We start from the raw sequence: 22639 nt of genomic DNA on the forward strand, positions 1-22639 counted from the left end.
GTAGGCCTAGTATGTCAATATTTAAAGGGGTTAAGGGATTAAATAAAACTCAAACATTTTCCTTTCTTACTATTAATTTGTCAAATATCAATGAAAAAAACAAAATCGGTTTAGTCTACTACTCGACTCGAGTCACGAGTATCTTTACCTACTAGACTCGACTGTCGAGTATTGCCAACTACTCGAGTAATTACTCGACAGTCGAGTACTCGCCCACCCCTACAATCTGATAAACTGGCTTCACTAGAAGAGATGTACACTAAAGGTCTTGAATTCAATACCGCTTCAATTTCAGTTAAAGTAGTTTCCAACTGAGTAAATGTAAGTACTCTCGAACCAATTGTCTTTCTTAAACACCTTTTTACTAGGGATATAAGTTGCTCATAGAAACCGCCCATCCAAGGTGATAGTTCAGGAATAAAACAGAACTCACATCCCTCATTATTTATGTAAGATAAAACACTAGAGTCATTAAAGTTTTTTGTCAAAATATCTTCAGTAAATGAAGCGGTGAGTTTGAATTGAGGAGCATTGTCTAGAAATATTTGTTTTGGTTTACCTCTTCTGCTTATGAACCGTTTGAGACATAGAAGAAATTCTTCAGTTGTTAAATCGTTAACTAGCTCTAGATGAATGGCTCTTGTTGTAAGACAAGTAAATATGCAGCCATAAACTTTCCTTAAATTTCCAGAGTCATTGTTGTGATAGTCTTTAATGTAATGTAAAGTGGGCCGAAGTAATCGAGTCCAGTGTGACTAAATGGGATCTGCTCTGTAACCCTCTCTTTTGGAAGTGGAGGCATGGGTGGCAATTTGTATGGACCACCCTCCCAACGAATACAAGTTAGACATTTCTTGATGGTTTTGTAGACTTGAGATCTTCCACACAAAATCCAGTATTCTTTTCTTATTTCTGCCAGAGTATGTTGAACTCCAACATGAAATAAAGCATTATGGTAGTGTTGTATACTAGAGTTGAGAAGTATTCATTTTTTGGTAGAAGTTTAGGATGTTTCTGGAGTATTGAAAGTTCAGCATATGAAAGCCTTCCAGAACATTTAAGCAGGCCGTCATAGTCAAGAAACAGTTTTAGGGGTGGGCGAGTACTCGACTGTCGAGTAATTACTCGAGTAGTTGGCAATACTCGACAGTCGAGTCGAGTAGTTAAAGATACTCGTGACTCGAGTCGAGTAGTAGACGTTAAGCCGATTTCGTTATTTTCATTGATATTTGACAAATTAATAGTAAGAAAGGAAAATGTTTGAGTTTTATTTAATCCCTTAACCCCTTTAAATATTGACATACTAGGCCTACTAATAATCGGCAACCTAGACATCGCTTGCGTCATCCATTTCACTGACAGCGACAGCGCCGACAGCTGAGCTGACACTGGGTGATAGGCAGTGGTGTAGGTGTGCGAGTGCGATGCATCGAATCCCGTTTCGATCCAGCATGCATCAAAATCCCGATGCATCGATTACGTCACGATACAGCTCTACTAGTAAAAAGGGATGATTCGATTATCGTCATCGATACCACCGATACTTGGACATTGGTATCGGTACCAAGACTCGATTGTCAAAAGTCGATTCCGATGATACTGACATCCGACAGGGATAAATATTTTATTTTAACATTTATTTACTGTATAGCTACAGTATTAGTTTTGTCATCACGGTTAACAATTTTCATAGCCAACTTAGAAACTATCTAGTTCAAAACAGCGACGGTGCCGGTGACATTGTTTAGCTTCAGCATTGCACAACACAATCTACGAATCTACATTTTCAAGATGTCAGACTCAACTCAAGAGACAACCGGCGCGCGAATGTCCTGCCAACACGAAATTAATTATACTAAACAATGTCTGTATCAATAAGTCAGACATTTAGATGTATTATTTTTATTTTTAGTACAAAATAAATAACCTAAACACGTCGAAAATTTTCAGTTTAATAATCCCTGCATTATACGCATCATTAGAAAAATTATATTCAACCATTAAACATTAACATCGTCGTATGGTTACGCTTGCTTTATATTGCGCCAAAAAGTAGATCCATATTTTGATCTGTACTATCTACCTGATGAAAGAGTTTAGTGAAGTTTTAAGTGCTACTATAACATAATGTATTTATTGAAAAATATTATAAGCCTTAGTCCGTGTCGATTTTTTAATGTTAAAACGATTGGTGAATGTTGACAATAAAAGTATGTAACAACAGTTCTCATTGGTCAGGAGGCGTCAGTGCACTACCATGTCAGCCAATCGACTTTCGTGTTTCAATGGAGCAAATGACGATTGCTTTGACATTGTTTAATGTTTTATTGTGGGTGGGAAGGGTATCGATAAATATCGTGATTCGAGATCCGATATGTAGGACGTGTTTGTTTATAAATAATGAGTATTTAAGTATAAAAAACTAGGTTACAGACAGGTTCAAAACTTCGATTGTTCCGATCCATTGTTGACACCCCTACACGGAGGTTATAGTGACGTCGTGCATAAGGGCCAGGCAGGCCGGTTCACAGTGAATCCACTCTGCCGAACCTTGTTCTTGGTATAATCGGGAACATAGTCAAACACTTTTGTTACTAAGGGTGTGCGATGCATCGAAAATGCATCGAAATTTCGATTCGCGAAAATGCATCGAAATTTCGATTCGATTCGATTCGATGCATCGAATCGCGATTCGATTCAGTGGTGGTCAAAAAACGATTCGATTCATGAGGGAGTCAGTATCCATATACGAAAAACGCCTGCAGAAAGTCAATGCAATACCCGCAATACAGGAGCGCGTTGCTGTTGCGTTTCCTTTACGAAGGCGTTCTTATTTAATACATTCTTTGCATTAAATATAGCTTTAATTGTTTTATAATTTTTTGTTTTGACTTTGCAAATGACGAGAGGTTTTGTTTTTTGTCTTGATGTAAGCAGTGTGAGACATGTTTTACTACTGTAAACCTTACCAAAACAAGATAGGCTACTCCAAATCATTCTAAAAATAAGTCTGAAAAATCTATATATTTAAATTTTAAAAATAAGTCTGAAAAACTGTTACTTAATACTTAACTAGCAAGATTGATGTTTTAGACTGATAAATTTGGTATTTTTGTTAGGGGTCTGTGGGTCCCCGAATTTTTCAGGTCAGGTCAGAGAAAAAAAAGAATAATTTATTTCCAAAGAAACACTCTTATATTAGGCCTATTATATATATCTTTACAGGGGAATTAAAATGTTCAAATGAGAATTAAAGTTTAAATTAGCTCACGACCTTTAAGAATAAAGACACAACAGAGCAATTGCTGCACTGCCACTAGCCAGATCCAGTCTAATCGTCTACTGACAAGAGTGACAAGACAACAGCCGTGACGCAACACTAACAGTGCCAAAAAAACAAAGTAAAAAAGACTATTTAAACAGACATACTAGTTTAATCATTTATTGTTTATTCCATACCTAATTAAAAATATATTTTAGTATTTTTACATAATATAAACAAAAGAAATATCTGATATAGTAAACAGATCTGTATCTTGGTTGGATGGGGTTTAAAAAATATATATTTCTAAGGTCCAATACACTACAATATTTACAACTCACAAATTACAATGAATTAATTTCTTTGAAAATGATCTGTAACAGTTTTGTGTTTTTGAATAAAAAAATATATTTTGTTGTCTCTACTTCCTTGTTTCATCACTTGCATTTTGTCAGCAATTGAAGCAACCGGGTAGCAACCGCGTGGTGTAAGATGGGAGGGGGAGGGTCTATGACCTTGAATGCACCGGTGCACTGATTTCGAGCACTCACTGGAGCGGCAGTAATGGGATCGCTAATCCTGTGGTGATTTCGAGCATGGAACCTCCAGGTCTTGAAGGACAATGCATCTGTCTGTTCATTGATGAAATAAGTTGGATTCTATAACCTTTGCCGTATCGACCTGGGCTGTTATCAGTAGGCCTATTAACTATATAGTTTATAGTTTGGGTCTAGACTATATAGTTATAGGTACTTAACATGTTATTTGATTGTACCTCAAAAAATACAAAATTTAAAAAATATAAAATTAAATTAAAAAAAAATTATAAAATTAAATTAAATTAAATTAAATTAAATTAAATTAAGTTAAATTAAATTAAATTAAATTATAAAATTAAATTAAATTATATAAATATAAAATTTGTGTATTTGAAAATATACTAGGGTGGTCTGCCGGTACACTTTAAAGGCATAAATTAGCGAAGCATTATCTTTAAGATTGTCAATAGCTAAAGCAGCTAACAACCTACAATATGTTCCCTTTCAACATATTCACCGTTTGTTTGCCCGATATTATTTAAGTTCTAAAGAATGACAAATTTATCCGATAGTTCATTTATTTACTTAATAATAAGAATAAGAATTGATTAATAAGAATTTATAAAAGGTTATTGGACATGTGTATTTGACATTTCGTTTAAACGGTCAAGAGCTTCTTTATTCTTTGCCGAAGATCCGTGTCTGTTAATGGACATCAACCGGTCTAGTGAAAATGGTGGATCCAGAAGCAGGCCTTCAAATGTCTTAACTCTTGATAGGTCTACGTGGGACAAACCTAAGCTAACTACCTATCATTATCAGCTTCTTCCGCCACTGCTTCATCTGGTTCTTCTTGTTCACGACGCCACTATTACAATATTTGCATTATTGGTGCGACGACCAATATTACGACGTGGCCTTTAAGGCATGCTCAAAACAAATATAGCAGAACTGTTACTTCCATTAATAAACTATTACATTTTAACTTTAACCTAGAATGAAAGTAAACATTGAAATGTAAAAAAAAAAAACAGTTACAAACAATTAACATATGTTCATCTTATTTAAATGAAACGAGATAAACCTGTAAGGGAGATATAGGTTTTATATTTGTAGATATATGTAAACTAGAGGTTGTAAACTAGAGGTTGTAGAGGTTGAATTGTAGATAGTGACCTTGCCAACTAGGAAGCGTGCTGGAGGTGTTTTGGTAAACACTGAGGGCTTTGCACTCAGTAGCTGTCAGATCAATAAATAGGCCACCTGAGGTAGAGAAAGGGGTCAGTTGCCCGGGGCAAGGTGCCCAGGAGAGTTGGGTGAGTACTGGTTTCTCTATCTTGGGGTTAGGCCCTGTAGTCGGGAGGTTTGTACGGGAAGTTTTGATTTAAGGGGACTGTAAGTTAGTTGGGGTTTTGTGATTTGTTTTGAAGGAATTCTTTTGGGGATAGATACTTTGGTTTGATTAGATTACAAGGGAATAGTTTCGCTTCGTTTTTGGGAATTATAAATCTAAGATTAAAGCTACCTCCAGAGCGGTTCCTACCAGGCATTTGTTAGTAGGCTATACTTGAGAGTAACTGTCACTGTATCAAAGTTGATTACTTAAGACAATTAAAATCCTATTTGATGAACACGATCTGATTCTCTTATTGAACAGCTACCCAGCTCATAGCATAAAGTAAAATAAGTTTAAAGATTCGGGTTTGCTATAAAGCTACGCTCCCATGTGCGTATGCAGAATAACCTATGAAAAGCGAGGGGGTTTTCTGCATATCACAAGTGGTGTAGGCGCCGGAATTTTGTAAACTTTTACAAAATTTTCGATTCTGGTACCTCATTTAATTTGGCTCTAAAATATTTTTGTTTGTAAATCAATTTCTGTTTGCGATACAAAGCGAGTTGGGTTGCTGTGAGGACATGCTAGGTTTGTGCTAGCTCGGCATAGTTAGCAGTATTGCTACATAGATTCTGTTGTACTTTGTTCAGTAGGGATTAAGCAATCCAGTCTAATTGTGTCTAGTAAGGTATACAGTGAGGCAATATTTTCGATCAAAGCATTCTCTTAACCTAGTTTAGAAGTTTTAGAGTTACAGTTACAATAGAAAATGAATTGTTTATTTTACGAAGAGAATGGATGTGGGTCTAAGTTTAACTGACATAAAAAATTTAAACAAGGAGCAAGCGAAAGAATTGTTTCATAAATTAGAATTACCTATACCTAAGGGAGCTGACTTAGAGTTTTTACGATCTAGTCTTAGGTTAATGAAATTAGATGATAAGAATAAGCAAGAAGGTGTATCATTTTATGAGGATATAAGTAAGTGGAATAGGAGAGTTAGTTTTATTCAAGAACAGCTTTCAAATGAAAATTTAAATAGGGAAGTTGTTTACGAAAACCAGAACGAGAACGAGGTTGAGAACGTTTACGAAGAAATCGACGACTTCAGTTCAACTTCGGGTTCTGTTGGTTTTCCAAACATGGCCGTAAATAAAGAAAAACAGCCTTTCTTTCATCCTGGGAATTTCTCGGGGTCGCCGGGCGAATCCATCGTCTCATTTATAAAACGATTCGAGAGGGCGGCTATAGTCAACAATTGGGACCAGAACAAAATTAAGACATATTTTCCTATTTATCTTTCTCAGACGGCCCTGGATATTTTTGAGAATATCGAAAGAAAGAATGGAGAAATAGAATGGGAGGAGATTAAGAGGAGGTTCATACAAGTTTTCTCTCCAGCTGAATCGCAGGAGTTAATGTTAGCTAAGCTGAACTCACGAGTTCAGTTGCCAACGGAATCGGTGATACAATATTTCGCGGACGTAGAAAAATTGTGTGCGGGTGTTGACCCTGGGATGTCGGAGGCCAGGATTTGTGGTCATATCCTAAAAGGACTCAACCCAGCCCTCCTCCAGCAAATTTCGATGCTGGACAATTCGACAACGGGGAGACTACGGGAGAACATTTCGAAGTATGAAATGTCATCATTTTTGATAAGGCAAAGGTTAGGGCTGGAAAATATTGGTGGCACCCCTAACACGACAGTTAACGAAGGTTTAGAGAAAAAGCTAGATTCGCTAACCCAGCTGGTGCAGCAGCTACAGGTTGCCAATCTTTCCGGGAAGAGAGAGGAACGTAAGGGGGAGCCTATCCATTATCAAGACGTAGATAGGGCGAGAGGGAGATACCGTGACGATTCTCGTGAGGTTAGGGATTCTTCACGTAGGAGAAGCTGGTCCCGGGGTTGGGATAGAGAATACCGGGGTAGGTCCAGGGAGAGACGTGGTGTGGAACGAGGTTATAATCAGAACGAGATTAGCTATGATAGAGGACATAGGAGTATTAGTCAGGATAGGAGAGTAAGGTTCAATGACCAACGAGACAGGGGATGTTATTCATGTGGGGCTTTTGGCCATTTTGCCAGGGAATGTAACAACAGGAATCAAAAAAACTTGAGGGGCTGGGAGGGGAAATTCAACCCTCCCAGGTAAATTGTGTTACAACAAATCAGGACATTTTCGAAAATATTGGTAACAGCAACATTCTATCCAAAATTGAACAGAAAATCTTACAACAAAAATGTGTATTAGACATGCTAAGGTGGGGGGTCATTAACTCTACTTGTGTTGATGATCAAGAAGGTCGTAGCAGTGCAGAGACCTCGAGTAGTGCTGACATTACGCCGCTCAGCGCTGAGGCCTTGGTGTGTAAGTCCGGTGACATTGTTGAGTCAGTAAACAACAATCACAATACTACTACGCTAGCCTTGCATGTCAATGGGTTATTAAATGGTAAGAATGTACAAATATCACTAGACTCAGGGGCAAATGTATCATTAATAGATTGCAGTCTAGTTAAAGAGAATACTATGGTCAACCCAGGAGGGGTTTTACTAAAGTCTGCAAATAATTCTCCTTTAGATGTATTAGGCAAAACTGATATCAAATTTACAATTGGTGATTTTCGTTTCAATCAAAATGTCTATGTTGTATCAAATTTAAGTTCCAAAGTTCTTTTAGGGAATGACTTTCTCTTGAAATATAATGTGATTTTGGATTATGCCGAAAATTTAATTAAGTTTGATTCTAATAATTCTAAGCTGACATTGCGTATGGACAAGGATTGGTTATTGAGTTTCAATACTAAACAGGAGGTGTTACAACAACACATAGGTGTTTACACTACAGAGGACGTACGAATTCCTCCTCATTGTAGAGTTGCGGTTCCGGTTCGAACAGATTTAATATTACAAGATGATATCCCTTATATTTTTGCGGATGGGAATATGTTACACAGAAAGAGTCTTTACTGTGTGGCAGGAAGTGCAATGACTCCACCAGTTATTTATGTGACGAATACTCAGAAGGTTACCGCAACCTTATGGAATGACACGTGTATTGGCTCGGTTACGCTTGAGGAAGGGTTGTGTCCGGAAAATGGCAACGAGGACATGGTTGTGGAGGAATGTGTTAATCGTTTAGTTAATAATGCTAGTTCTGAAACAGACACTACGGTTAAAGACATGGCAGGGAACATAATTGATCTAAATCCAGATTTAGCTCCTGAAGAATACGAAGCTGCAAAGGCTTTGATTTCGAGATATTTGGATGTTTTTGCCAAAGATGCAGAGGACTTAAATGAGGCGAGGGTGCCTGCCAGTTCTTTTGAAATGCGGTCAGAAGATCCTATAGCTGTGCCTCCATATAAATTAAGTAAACTAGAGCGGGAAGAAATGGATAGGCAGATTGAAGAGTTAGAGAAGGCAGGTGTAATTGAGAAATCACGTGTATATGCCATATACACATATGTGTATATGGCATATGTCATAAGCCCAATATAACTTTTCTTTCAACTTACATTAAAATAACAAGCGAAATTGCGTGACCCGTAAAATAAAATCCAGAAGGAAATTTGAAAATATTTTTTACCACAAACATTGTGCTCAGTATTCTTTAACTGTTGGCCAAATTTCATATCAATTGGTCAAGCCATTACATTCTGATGCGCTTACAAAGAAGTTACAAAGTGAGGGAAAGTGAGCTTCGCTCAATCAATAATTGATTTTGGATCCTAGGTAGCCTAGGGCCTATTCACACTGGGCCACCATGGTGTCGACACCGGTGGTGACACTGGTGGCTGGTCAAAATGCGCATGGACCACCAGCTCAGCCACCAGTGCAGCTGCAGCCACAAAGCTCAGAGTTGGACGTCGAAGAGGCAGGTGCTTAAAGCGTATATATTTTTTTGTAATTATGAAAACATAAGAAAAAAACGTAGTTTTTTGTTCATCCGTTTTTATGAGATTTAAGTACCAGAGAGACTTTTTTTCATTCACTACAAAGACCTTAGAAATAACCCTGACACGGTTCAAACTTACTCAAGAATGAGTGTTTTAATTTTTGATGAGCTTCTGGGACGTCTGAAAGATAAAATTTCTCCAGAAAAGAAACTGCTACTAACGTTGTGGAAAATTAAATAAAAACATAGTTAATATACCATTTATTTAATAACACTGTAATACCTTGACTCAATACATTGCAATGACGAAAAGATGTAAATGAAATAGAGTATACATTTTCTTATATCATTAAAATCGTTTCCCCATATTTATTATCTTAACAACTTCAAAAGATTATTAAACTAGTATACTGAGTAATGCCCACTGGTGGCGCTGCCAGTCGCTCCAATGTGAACAGTCCGATAAGAAACCATGGTGCGACGTGGTGGCTCCACCAGACTGGTGTCTTTAGGGCCTCTTCACACTGGGCCACCATGGTGGCGACACCGGTGGCGACACTGGTGGCCAGTCAAAATGCGCATGGACCACCAGCTCGGCCACCAGTGCAGCTGCAGCCACAAAGCTCACAGTTGGACGTCGAAGAGGCAGGTGCTAAGCGTATATTTATTTTTGAAATTGTGAAAACATAAGAAAAAAACAAATTTTTTTGTTCATCTGTTTTTATCAGATATAAGTACCAGAGAGACTTTTTTCATTCACTACCAAGACCTTAGAAATAACCCTGACACGTTTCACAATTAGTACTTACTCAAGATTGAGTGTTTTAAGTTTTGATGAGCTTCTGGGACGTCTGAAAGATAAAATATCTCCAGAAGAGAAACTGCTACTATTGTTGTGGAAAATTAAATAAAAACATAGTTAATACACCATTTATTAATAACACTGTAATACCTTGACTCAATGTATATATTACAATGACGAAAAGATGTAAATGAAATAGAGTACCTATACATTTTGTTATATCAATAAAATCGTTTCCCCATATTTATTACCTTAACAACTTCAAAAGATTAGTAAACTAGTATACTGAGTAATGCCCGCTGGTAGTGACTGGTGGCGCTGCCAGTCGCTCCAATGTGAACAGTCCGATAAGAAACCATGGTGCGACATAGTGGCGCCACCAGACTGGTGTCTCTGAAAATCGCAACCTCGAGCCACCGCATTTCTGGTCGCGCGGCCAGACGCGCCTCCAAAGCTCAGTGTGAAGATGTCCCACTTAAATCAATACTAATGTAACGTAGCCACCATGGTGTCGCCACCGGTGTCACCACCATGGTTGCCCAGTGTGAAGGGGGCCTTACGTGTTCACAGTCTGTGTTAACAAAAACGTACTACTGTAGTATAAAGTTAAGTAATACAGTTCAATTTTGTTTCTTAATTAAATTGTGGATGTGAAACCATTTTAAGGCATTTTCTAAGAACCAACATTGGATCTTTTGCATACTGACCCCGTTGCAAGGCATGGGTATAGTGGCTAGTTTTGTATAAATGTCTAAATCAAAATTTATTCGAACGAGCTCGTGCACAAGCATGTTCAGACCATGGGGACGGAGAATTATGGTGGTTTTGTAGGGTAAATTTGGGGTTCCCTATTTTTGAGCATCACAACTTAGGATTCCCCGATTTATCTTAACACAATTCTCAAAAGTTAATGAAAACAAAAAAATCCTAGAGCATCTTTCCGCGTGTGAAACTCTGTTTTTGGACGGAACACTGGTGGATGTTCCACCGGCGCCTATCCCGTGTGTTCGTTACTTGGCCAAGTTAAAAGTGTTATTTGTGTATAACAGTAATTATTTATTTTGACAAACTCATCAACGGATGAAAGCTCTTCAATCTCCTTATCCTTCTCTTTTATCGACAACCTATGTGCCCCAGATGCATGAAACAGCTGTAGTTGATTTTATATACATAAGGGATCGTTTGACAGAAAAGGTAACGTAAACCATTTTATATTTCACAAATTTTTGTTTTCATGAAATGTTTACTAAGTGCTCAAACAAAAACGTACGTACAAATGAACAGTGCGTTGCGCAGAGAAGAATCAAAGCAAAGGAAGGACACCCTAGTACGGCAAAAGTTTATCGATATAAAACTAAAACAATTGAGGGACTCGCACATTATATTGTTAAATTTTGTCAAGTTTGTGGGCCACAAGGTCAGAAAATAAATGTGGTAGTTTGATTTGAATGTTTTTCCCATCTTCCCCTATTTAATCATCCTTTAAGTTCTAGGAAGGCCAAATGCTCGAAATCACCATAGGATTAGGGAACCCATTATTGCCGCTTCAGTGCAATGCTCGATTTCACCGTGATTTGGGTTTTCGTGCTCAAAATCAGTACGCCCGAATGCACACATCGTTGCCCGGGCCTGGCTAGTGAAAGTGATTCATTGTTTTTGTTGACAAACCCTCCCTTCAGAGAAAAAGACCCTGCTGTTCCAAAAACATTGAGGGTAGTTTAAAAACATTGACCTGTGTTGCTAAGGGCACTAGAAGTTAGCATTTAACTATCTCTTGATTTAATATTATTTTAATCTTCTATATATTATTTAAGAGTTACTTTTCGGGTACCTAATTAATTGTGATATTGTTTGGCTTTATTTTATGGATTTTTAATTCTTTTCATTCATTAGCTATCAAAATCAGTTGTTTTAGGATTTTAATCTCTTGCAGTAGGTCTATACTACTGTATGACATGATATGCATTTTTTAGTCCTTATTAATTATAGGCTACCATAAACAATGTTTGTATGTTATTTACTGTTTTTGAGTTTTATGGTAAATTAGTTTACACAATATCTTTTCTTCAATGAGTTCTCCACTTGTCATGTTGCTTCTAGCCTATTACTATTTTAGGCCCTATAAAAAATAATGCCTATGTAAAGCTGTAGGCCTACTGATGCCAATAATAGATGATTCTTTATTTATGATGATGTAACAAATAATGTAAGTGTGAGGTTATTATACTAAGGAGGCAGGGAATGAATGATACATGTTGCATGGTGGAAACATATTATTTTTATTTTCTTCTTGCTTGCAGTCCTGAAGCCGGTCCACAGGCCCTAAACTTGTGATATGTTAATTGATTTGTTAATGGTCTTTTTATATTAAGTTCCATTCAAATTTGTTGCAATTTAGCTACCTATTTAGTTATTTAAACAGTTATTAAAATTAGAATGAATGTCTTGATAAAAAAAAGATTTTCTTCTTTCTTGCAGTTGAGCCAATTCCAAGTAAAAATTATGAAATAAGCTAGTAAAGCAGCTCACTGGTATTTCCAGCAATACAGGCTATTCTAATATATGATTGAAAATAAATATTTGTTCACCTAAAATTTATATGTTAAGTATGAATAGGCCTATAATACCACATCAACAAAAATTTGTCTTACATAAATGTGGTAAATTTTAATTTATTGTTAATCCACTCAATTGACAATTATGAATAGAAAAATACCGTATTGCTTCGAATCGAATTGCATCGAATCGAATCAAAAATCTTTTGAATCGAATCGTTGCTTCGAATCGAAAATTTTTTGCTGCTTCGCACACCCCTATTTGTTACTAAATAAAACTATGAAATGTCTTTATTGTAGGCTAAAAGTAAAACCTATCTATTGCCATACTTTTCTCCACAGACGTCGACATAGGCTATTATGCAATGTCTTTAAAAAATACCAGGGTTTCAGTCAAAATACTTTTGTAAACATTGACAATGTGCTGTTTTAACACAGTTCATTCCTTGACCACGATCGTTTTTACTCACTAGAGAAAAGACTCTCCTTACAAAATGTATTTGTAGGCCAAGATGTTTGTAATTTTTTTAATGTATAACTGCAATTGCTTTTAAAAAGAAATACAAAAACTGACAAATGACTTAGATTAATACTTAAAAAGTTAAGCCTATTTATAAAATAGAGGAAACTTTATTAGATCTCATCATAGTCAAATTCAAACATTTACAGTACAGTATTTCAAAATAATTTAACACTCTTGTGTAATGGAAATCTGCAAGCGACTGAGGCCGAGGGTGAGGGCAGGGAGGGCATGTGAACCAGGCTTTAGAACAAGGGCAAATTCTGCCAAACTTTCTCTTTTCCTCCCCCATGTCCCGTTAGACGGTGGGTGGGGCTTCACATAATAAACAGTTCATTCATTCATAGAGAAGAGTTTTTGTGGCAGTGACATATGTCTCTTGTCTGCTCTTCAAGTTCACACATCTGGACTTCTTTAAAACAATTATAAGTGATAATCTTTATTAAAAATAAGTGAAAAACTGTTGACATTTTCAAGGAAAAAAAGTTGAGAAATAAAAGTGTTAAATTTTTTGTTTGATTAGTTATTCTGTATTTCAAAAATATCCTCATTTATGATTATGTTTTCAGCTAGACTTGGTGACTTTTTCATAGTTAAACAAATTTTGAAGATATATAATTAGTGAGAAAATGTCGTTATATAGGAAGTTAGTTTTTACTCACTTGGGGGAAAAACTTACCTTACAAAGAGTATTTGTAGACCAAGATGTTGGCTAGGTACGTAATAAAAAAATATATATAATTTAATGAGTTAACTAAGACAATTTCATGGAATTTCAAATAAATAAAAAAACTGAGAAATGACTTTAGATAAATACTTGTAAGCCTATTTATAAATCAGAGGAAACTTTATTAGATCTCATGCTTTAGTCAAATTCAAACATTTACAGTAGGCCTATTTTAAAATAAACACTTAGTTCCATACTTTTGCAATTAATAATAAACCTTTAACACCAAAATATAAGTTTGATACACATACATATTGGGTTTTTTATATGGTATAAAAGTTTTTAACCAGGTCTATTTTTGGTGAATTGAGAATAGGCAGAAATTGAGGCAGTCGTTCAAACTATTAGAAGATTTCTTTGACTTGGCTGAAGCATCGTACACTATTCTTACCTTTGTTGTGGATTTTGCTTCGTTAATTATGGGATGATGTGGAATATAATGCTTAACAATGGCATTTCCAGGTTTCGGAACTTGTTCAATGATTCCCGCTGATCTCTGCTCCTTGATTATGTTATCATACTTTTGAAGCAAATCTGGTTGACTTGATAACCTTTTCACAAGCGATTTCAGTCGAGCTAATGAGAGAAAATAATTATCCGGCAAGTTTGGGGGGTATTCTTTCCATGGCCAAGAAACCGAATACCTATTCTCGACTAATTGGATAGTATTATTAAATTGCTTTAGAGCAATATCATCATCAATTTCAAATGGATTATCATGTATACCTAAAGTTTCAAGACTCCAGAGGTCTTTGACGTTAAGTTGTTCTACAAGTTGAGAATCTGCAGAATGAAAGTAAGCTTTAGGAACAAACAAGTTAGATGGCTGGACCGTAGTTAAGAATGAAGTTGAGTAAGAGTCAGTTTCAATAGAGTTTATTAAGCTCCTTCCGCTGATGACCCAGCCTAATTTAGTGTTTAAGAGGAAAAGTCCATTGCTTACCTCAATTTTGTCGTCATTTATAAAGTCCAAGTAATAGTCATTTCCAATAAGAAGGTCAATTTCGGAGTTCAGGTGTTGACCTTGAGCCAAAGTTAAGTTAGGATATATTGATTTTATTTGATCAATAATATCTATCATCCCGCTTGAGTGGACTTGTCAAGTTATGTGAGGCACAACATTTGCTTGTACGTTGATTGCGTCTTTATTTAAAAGCGATATACCAACACAAACAACAGGTGTCTCAAGAGTTTTACAACTTTTGTTTCCGAAAGTGAACACATTTAAAATCTGATGTTGTTCGGATTTTAATTGTAACTTAGAAGCTAATGTCTTTGACATGTATGACCTTTGACTACCCGAATCGAATAAAAGTCTAGTAGTGTGAGTTAGTTTGTTAACTTCATTTGTAACATTTACAATTGCAGTTTGTAAAATTACCTGTTCGTTAACTGCAAGAAGAGACGATAACTTAGTTGATTTTAGTTGAGTTGTGGTCAAGTGTGACGAGCCTCCAATTGGTTTTGGTACTTGTAACTCTCGTCTCGTAGGAACAGTCGGGGAATTCACAGCATCTTTGGTGATACCTGGTGGAAACTGTTTAGGGCAAAGGCTCCTGTGGTGAATTTTGCTTTGCTTACAAAAACACAAGCCTTGAAAGTTTTACAATTTTTAAGGCTATGTCCCCTTTTTAAACAAATAAAACATAACCCCTTTATTTTGTCCTTACGCTCACTTACTGTGCTGAATGCCGTGCATTGATCACTCCAATGGTCTTTCTCACAAAATATACATCGTCTTAGATTGCAGGACCTATCACCAGTTAACAGGGTCTCGGCAGTTGAGGTAGGTTTATGAATGATATGCTCCACAGACACATCCCTAGACTTAGTAGAAATTCTCAACAGCATCTCTGATCTCTCTCTAACGATTAGAATGTTTTGAATTGTACTACAAAGTCGATTTACGTTTAATTCTTCGCCTAAGTTTAGTTCTTCAACCTTCAGTATAACATTGAGAGGTAACTTACTAGTAATAAGTGTGAGGAAGTAGTTTGAATTTGTATCCTCCCCTAAGGCTTGTAATCATCTCATATGTTTTTCAATTATGTCGAAGGTACGACGCAAGAATTTCGTGTCATTAGACTTAACAGGAGGAATTTCTATTAGTGACTTGTAGTATGAGTTTACAATTATTGGTTTGTTAGCAAACCTACTCTTCAGTAAAGAAATTGCTGTATCATAGTTTAATGATGTTAGTGGGAGTCCGGATATACAACGTTTAGCTTCCCCCTCAAGTAATGAATTCAAATAGTTAAATTTGTCAATCACAGTAAGAGCATCATTGCTATGAATGGAGGAGGAAAAGGAATCCCAAAACTTCTGCCATTTGAGGATGTCTCCATCAAAGGTTGGGATGACAAGTTTTGGTAGTTTGACCAAACAACGTTTAGGTTCTGACACTACAGTTTGATCATGGGAGTTACATAGTTTGTCTGCATAATGGGGTGTGAAGGAATCTATTCTTACCTGTAGTTTAGCAATTACTTCTTCGCAATTGAGAACAACTTCAAATGGATCTCCCTCAGACGTACTTGCCTCTCCATTCGTTGAGTCAGTGATTACAATGTGATCAAGTTGATCATTCAAGTAAGGCTTCCAGACGTCTACGATATCCATCTAAAGTCGTCAGTGTACCTAGGAGGTCAGGTTTGGAAGAGTCCTCCCCTTGCAGAAGTGAATTGGCCTCGGTAATTGTAGTGCCCAATCTCTTGTTCAAGGTATCAATTTTCTTCAGTAGTCTTGAGGTCATATTTTCCAGCTCTGCTACCAATTGTCGCGGATTTATAAGTTTTGTTCTAAATTAAGTAAATATATTAATGTGGAAGCGTTAAAGAAGTTTTATTTTTGACAATTAAAGTATTTAAGTTTCAGTTAACATTATCTTTTTGCTATTAGTTCAACTAGTACAACTCACATTATTTTATTTTCATAATCACAACATATGGTATTAATTACATACATGTTAAAAACAGTCTTTTGGGAAATGTTATGGCTTTGCCACAATCCCTGCGTCGGGTTTCCCCTGGATTTTGGCGCGTTCATGCAGGAATCCCGTTGCGGGTTTGATGCTTGGCTTGTGTAGAATGGGCCTAACGCAGAAAGTTGACTGTCTCTTCTATACTATTGGACATTTTTACCATGAAAATAGGTATACATTAAAAACATGCACAATGTTAAATCTAAACCACACCTGCTGATTATTTTACTGTATTTATAAATATACAAACATATCATTGAAATAAAATTATTTAGACAATTACTCATATATGTACCTGGGGACCGAGCAATCATTAATATATTCTGAGTGAAGTCTTTGGTCAATGCCATATACCTTATCTTCTTTTGCAGTCTATTTATAATCAGTAAAATAATAATATCGTAGATGACTTTGTTTATGTAAGCAGCACTTATAACTTTTATGTACTGTATAGGCCTACATACTGTTGATATTTTTGTAACACACCGATTAACCCAAGTAAAAATTTTAAAAACTATATATTAACAATTATTGGTTTTTCTTTTCTGAGTCAGTTAGGCTCTTCTAACCGACCGATTTTCATAAGTAAGGAGGGGGGGGGGGTTAAAATTACCAAATAAGTGTGTTACGTAATATGTGAGTGGCCCCAAACTGAACCTGGTCTGTTTTTGACCAGGCATAGGCTGTTGATCCTGAGTTGAAGAGAGGGTCTACTGTAAAATGATAAACAAAAACCATCTTAGGCATGAGGGTTGGATATCTATAAATTGATATTGTTGAGGAGATTTTGTGAAATCTTGTTTTTAGATTTGATATATTAAAGGTACTGTAATGTGATTAGGGACATGTTCTGTGCGGGCCGCGTACCAGATGAAGACTTGAGACGTACAATGAAGGCTTGTGGTGGAGCTGTCATGACAACTGCCCATGATCTCAACGACTCCGTCCTTGGTACTTGCTCTCTGTTTGAGGAGAACCAAATTGGGGGTGAAAGGTGAGACAGACTTTAATACTAAAATGAATATTGATCGGTTCATCTGTAGTACAATCACAATTCAATGTATGTTTACACTTGAAAAAGTGAATTTCATTTTCGTATATACAATGTTTGAATTCAAATGTAATTAAATAAACAGTAGATTTGCTTCACCTGCAGTGATATTATAATCCGACCGATGATTGCCGATATTATAATCATAGAGCGTTATTTTTGTTGATAATTGTCACAAATTAATTAATATCAAAAGTAAAACAAAATATAAATACGCCTCGAGCAATTTTGATTTTTATCACATTTGATCTCGTGTTCTTGGTTTGTGACTAAATTTTAAGGATTAGGATTTCAGATTTTAAATCCCTGACTTTTATCTGTGGTTACCATAACCAAAATAAAAAAACCAATATAACATCAAAATTATTGTTTGTTTAAGAGTTAAAACATTAAAAACAAAAAAGCATTGTACAAGGTGAAAAACATGTAAATTTTTGTTATCAGCTAGTTATTGGTCAGTTAAACTGTTTTACTTGATATCACCAATTTAATTATTCTTTTTTAGATGTTTGGTAATTTTTGGCACCAGTCTCCAATTAAAGGATACATGTTTTATAGTTTTGATTGTTATTTTTATTTGTTTGGTATAGTTAAGTCATCCAAAGTTTCTTAGTTTTAAAATGTTTTATGCAGTTCTTGAATCTGGAGTTATTCTTGGTTTTTTTTATGTCCTAGTTGGTATAAGGAAGTAAGTTATGCTTATTATAAGCGGCCAATTTTGTCCTAGAATTTTCAAATTTTTTACCCGAAAAACCTGAAAACAAATCTTTTTTTAGTGGGGCGCTGGACACCCTCTATGATTCAATTCAGCAGGTTACTGTTGTTTTTATTCATTTACACATTTAAACATTTGTATTTTTAACATTTATTTTTTAATCATTTCTAGGTTCAACTTTTTCTCTGGATGCTCAAACGCAAAAACATGTACAATTGTTTTGCGGGGAGGAGCAGAACAGTTTCTGGAAGAGACAGAGCGTTCACTGCACGATGCCATCATGATTGTACGAAGGACCATCAAGAATGATGCAGTTGTTGCAGGTAACATGTCAAAGAAAGTGATGTTATAGAATAGATTTGTATTTTTTTTTTTTTTTTTTAGTATTTAGTTAAGAAATGCGGTAGTTAGGAGTGGGAAGTGTATTTTTTCAGCGGAGTCGAGTATGTATCTGATTATTGTTAGTTTATTAAATCTTTTTATTCATGAAGTGTTAATGAATTGATTGTAGTGAAATCTTAATAAGATTAGCCTCTGTTACTATGTCAGGATGTGCAGCCAACCTGGAAACCGGAAAGTAAACATGAATTTTGATGACCTGGGAAAAATCTATGATTAGTATGTCTAGAAATTTGTATAGGATAGAACAGAGAAATTAAAATTGTTTAGCAAAACTTGAAAAATTTGACTGAAATCACTTATTGTTCTGGTTTTGCTTAACTAGTAGAAATCGGGATTGTGGGAAACTATCCTGAATCACATTGCAGTGATCGAAAGGAATCATCACGCACATTGCTGCGATCATGAGATCATCACAAATTTGTCTGTGATTGCAAAATGATCACAGATGAGACAGTGATTACAAAAAATAGTCATGGGTGTTGAGAATGTTGAGATAATCGCCGGACATTATTGCAGACGTTGCCACGATCTCATGAAATCATCACAAGTCACAAGTTTCACGATCACGGTATATCATAACAGTTATTGCAGAGATTGTGAAAAATGATCAAAGGTTTATGATCGCCGGAGAGATAAACGTATGGTGCCGCGATCTTAAGACATTATATCACATGTGTAGCCGTGATCGAAAGACATCATGTGTTGCCGTGATTGTGAGAAATCGACACAGTAAAAATATTAATATCTACCTTTTGGCATTGCTATTTGCGACTTGTTTCGTCAACACAGTAACATCTTCAGGCATTCACTAAAGCTTCGTCATAAATATTAACATGAAACTGTCATTACACACATAGTAAAAAAAAAATACTTTTAACAAAAAATTGGTATTGTATGCACACCATCAATTCTGCCCGTTGCCCCAACAATTGTTTGGATAGAAATGCATCAACAGATAAGTTTACTGGAGAAAATTGAAATTAGTAGGTAAATTATGATAATTTCAAAGTCATAGAGTAGTAGGCTACAGTAATTAAATGTTATAATCATCAGTACAAATTTGTTTGAATTAACCAGTGAAATTACTAGTGGAGTGAGGAAACATCTCACTCACCAACGTAAGGAAAAAATTTAAGGTTTAACTTTACAATTTGGCCAACAATACACTGTACAGTGTGATATGATATCTTAGTTGCCCCTGAATAAATTTTTGAATGACCATCTTTAGATTTTAGTATCAATCTTTCATACCAAAGCCCAGTGACAAAATTTAGGCGGTTTGAGGGAAAGTTCCCCCACAACATTTTTCTGCTTAATGTATGTTGCATGATTAGGATCAAGACGTGGATGGGATGGATTTTTAAAGTTGATTACAAGTTAACTAAAATTCTTGCAAATTACAATTCAACGACAATGTCATGTTTAATAACAATAAATACTCTTATTCTTAACCAACTTTAACTTGTTTTTTTACGACAAGTCCATTTATGTATTAGGTGGTGGTGCTATTGAGATGGAGCTGAGTAAGATGTTGAGAGACTATTCTCGCACCATCGCAGGCAAGGAGCAGCTTCTCATTGGAGCCATTGCCAAGGCTTTGGAGGTTATTCCACGTCAGTTGTGTGACAACGCTGGCTTTGATGCCACCAACATACTTAACAAACTCCGCCAGAAACATGCTCAAGGTGAATACAGTTGAGCTCCAACTATCCAGATCACCTCTATAGTCCAAGAATTTTAGGGATAAAACTGCCATTCGACCTAACAAATTCGGACTAAGTGGAAACTTTGCACAGTTGTTTAGTAAGCCGACGTAAATAAAATATCAAAAGTCCCCTATAAATCCCGGCTGTGCTTCAGCCGCCATCTTGGAAAATGGCGGCCAATTTTCATTTTTTTGACAATATTTCACAAACTATTGGTATTAGATAATTTTTGTAAATACAAAAGTTAAAAAACGTCTAAAAATACATCTTTTTTATATTAGAAGGTTTGCTCTATCTCTAACGGTTATTGAGATAAATAATAAAAGTTAGTATTAAATTTCAAATTCCCATGTTATTCTTATGGAGGAAAATAAAATGGTTGCAGTTGCTTATTTATGGATATATTTTAATCAAACTTGGCAAATTGATTTATTTCATACTAAGCTAATAATATTTAACACAAATACGCGCTTTATTACTCTCCCCATGGCAGTAAACCTAGTACTCGTTAAATTTATAGGGAATCTATCTTACATTTTTAGGAAGTATTTTGGTAATGATCCAGTCTGGCAAATGGAAATTTATTTTTTGACATATATTAACAATAGTTTTCCCTTATTAGTAATACAGTTTAAAGTCCACTCACTATCTTTTCACTACTATGTAACTACTTACATGGTAGGCCTACTTATTACTCCCGCTATAATTATTTTGTCGGTGAATATTAGGAAATTCAACCTTAAAATCCGGACTAAATGAGCTGAGGCACAGCCGGAATTTGTGGTGACTTTTGCCATTTTCATCAACTAGGTTTACTGCGAATAAACTGTGCAAAATTTCAATTTAGTGTGGATTTTAAGGTTCAATTTCCTAATATTTACCGACAAAATAATTATACCGGGAGTAATAACGTACCATGTAAGTTTTGAGTAGTTACATAGTAGTGACAAGATAGTAAGTGGGCTTTAAATCATAAAACTAATAAGAAAAAATTATTGTTAATATGATTAACAAATGAATATCCATTTGCCTGACTGGAATTTTACTAAAAATATATCCTAAAAATGTAAGATATATTCCCTATTTAAATAACTTTAAATTTAACGAGTACTAGGTTTACTGCTATAGGGAGGGTACTAAAATGTGTATTTGTGTTAAATATTAATAGCTTAGTATAAAATAAATAAATTTGCCAAGTTTGATCAAAATATATCCATAAATAAGCAAACTGCATCAATTTTATCTTCCCCTATAAGAATAACATGGGAATTTTAAATTTAATACAAACTTTTATTATTTATCTCAATAACTGTTAGAGATAGAGCAAACCTTCTAATATAAAAAGATGTATTTTTAGACGTTCTTTAACTTTTGTATTTACAAAAATTATCTAATACCAATAGTTTGTGAAATATTGTCAAAAAAGTTAAAATTGGCCGCCATTTTCCAAGATGGTGGCTGAAGCACAGTCGGGATTTATGGGGACTTTTGATATTTTATTTATGTAGGCTTACTAAACAACTGTGCAAAGTTTCCACTTAGTCCAAACTTGTTAGGTTGATTTTCCTAATATCCTTCCACTACTAGTAGAATAAAGTCAGCTAGAAAAATAAGTTTGTTGCAGTTTATGGTAATCTGTTACATATTTTAAGTGAGCCAATTGTGTCCATCATGTAGCGGCTAGTCTATCGTAGTGTTATACGATTTGCAGGTGATTAGACAAATCTAAATAGTGCAACTAAGTGAAAAATACAATCATCCAGAAAAGATACAGGCCCCAACTGATCCAGTTGTTTAATACTAGAACAATATCTCTTTTGTAATATCTATTGTAAAATCTCTGATGGAGCAAACTATAAAAAGCCAATTTTTACATAAGTGATGTGCTTATATGATAAGCCACATACAGCAAAAATGTCCATGTTGGTATTTGATCCTAAGCCGAGTTATACAATTTTGAATTTAAAGGAAACTTCAACTTTTGCGCCAGCTTTAATCACCAGATATAGGTATAGAAAATTTATACACAAGCTAGTAACAATGCAATAGTAAACTTGTTACAAAATTAAAAGCTAGAATATGTCCAGGAAAAAGATCAGGAACCAAAGTGGTTAAAAGCGTTTGGTTCTATCTTAAAGATTTACA

At 35.4% G+C, this 22639-nt stretch overlaps 1 protein-coding gene across 1 annotated transcript in view; it reads left to right on the forward strand.

The window, feature by feature from the left end:
- LOC128985703 (T-complex protein 1 subunit eta) overlaps positions 1–22639 on the forward strand; it is a 63016-nt gene that overhangs the window by 34870 nt on the left and 5507 nt on the right. The window contains exons 7-9 of the mRNA XM_054405494.1: positions 17462–17614; positions 18558–18709; positions 20285–20473. Coding sequence (XP_054261469.1) covers positions 17462–17614; positions 18558–18709; positions 20285–20473 — 494 coding nt within the window. The remainder of the gene's footprint in view (positions 1–17461; positions 17615–18557; positions 18710–20284; positions 20474–22639) is intronic.

This window comes from Macrosteles quadrilineatus, unplaced genomic scaffold (genome assembly GCF_028750875.1).
Source record: "Macrosteles quadrilineatus isolate MER2022 unplaced genomic scaffold, UCM_ALF_1.0 Scaffold_2__2_contigs__length_208266976, whole genome shotgun sequence".
Lineage (NCBI taxonomy): Eukaryota > Metazoa > Arthropoda > Insecta > Hemiptera > Cicadellidae > Macrosteles > Macrosteles quadrilineatus.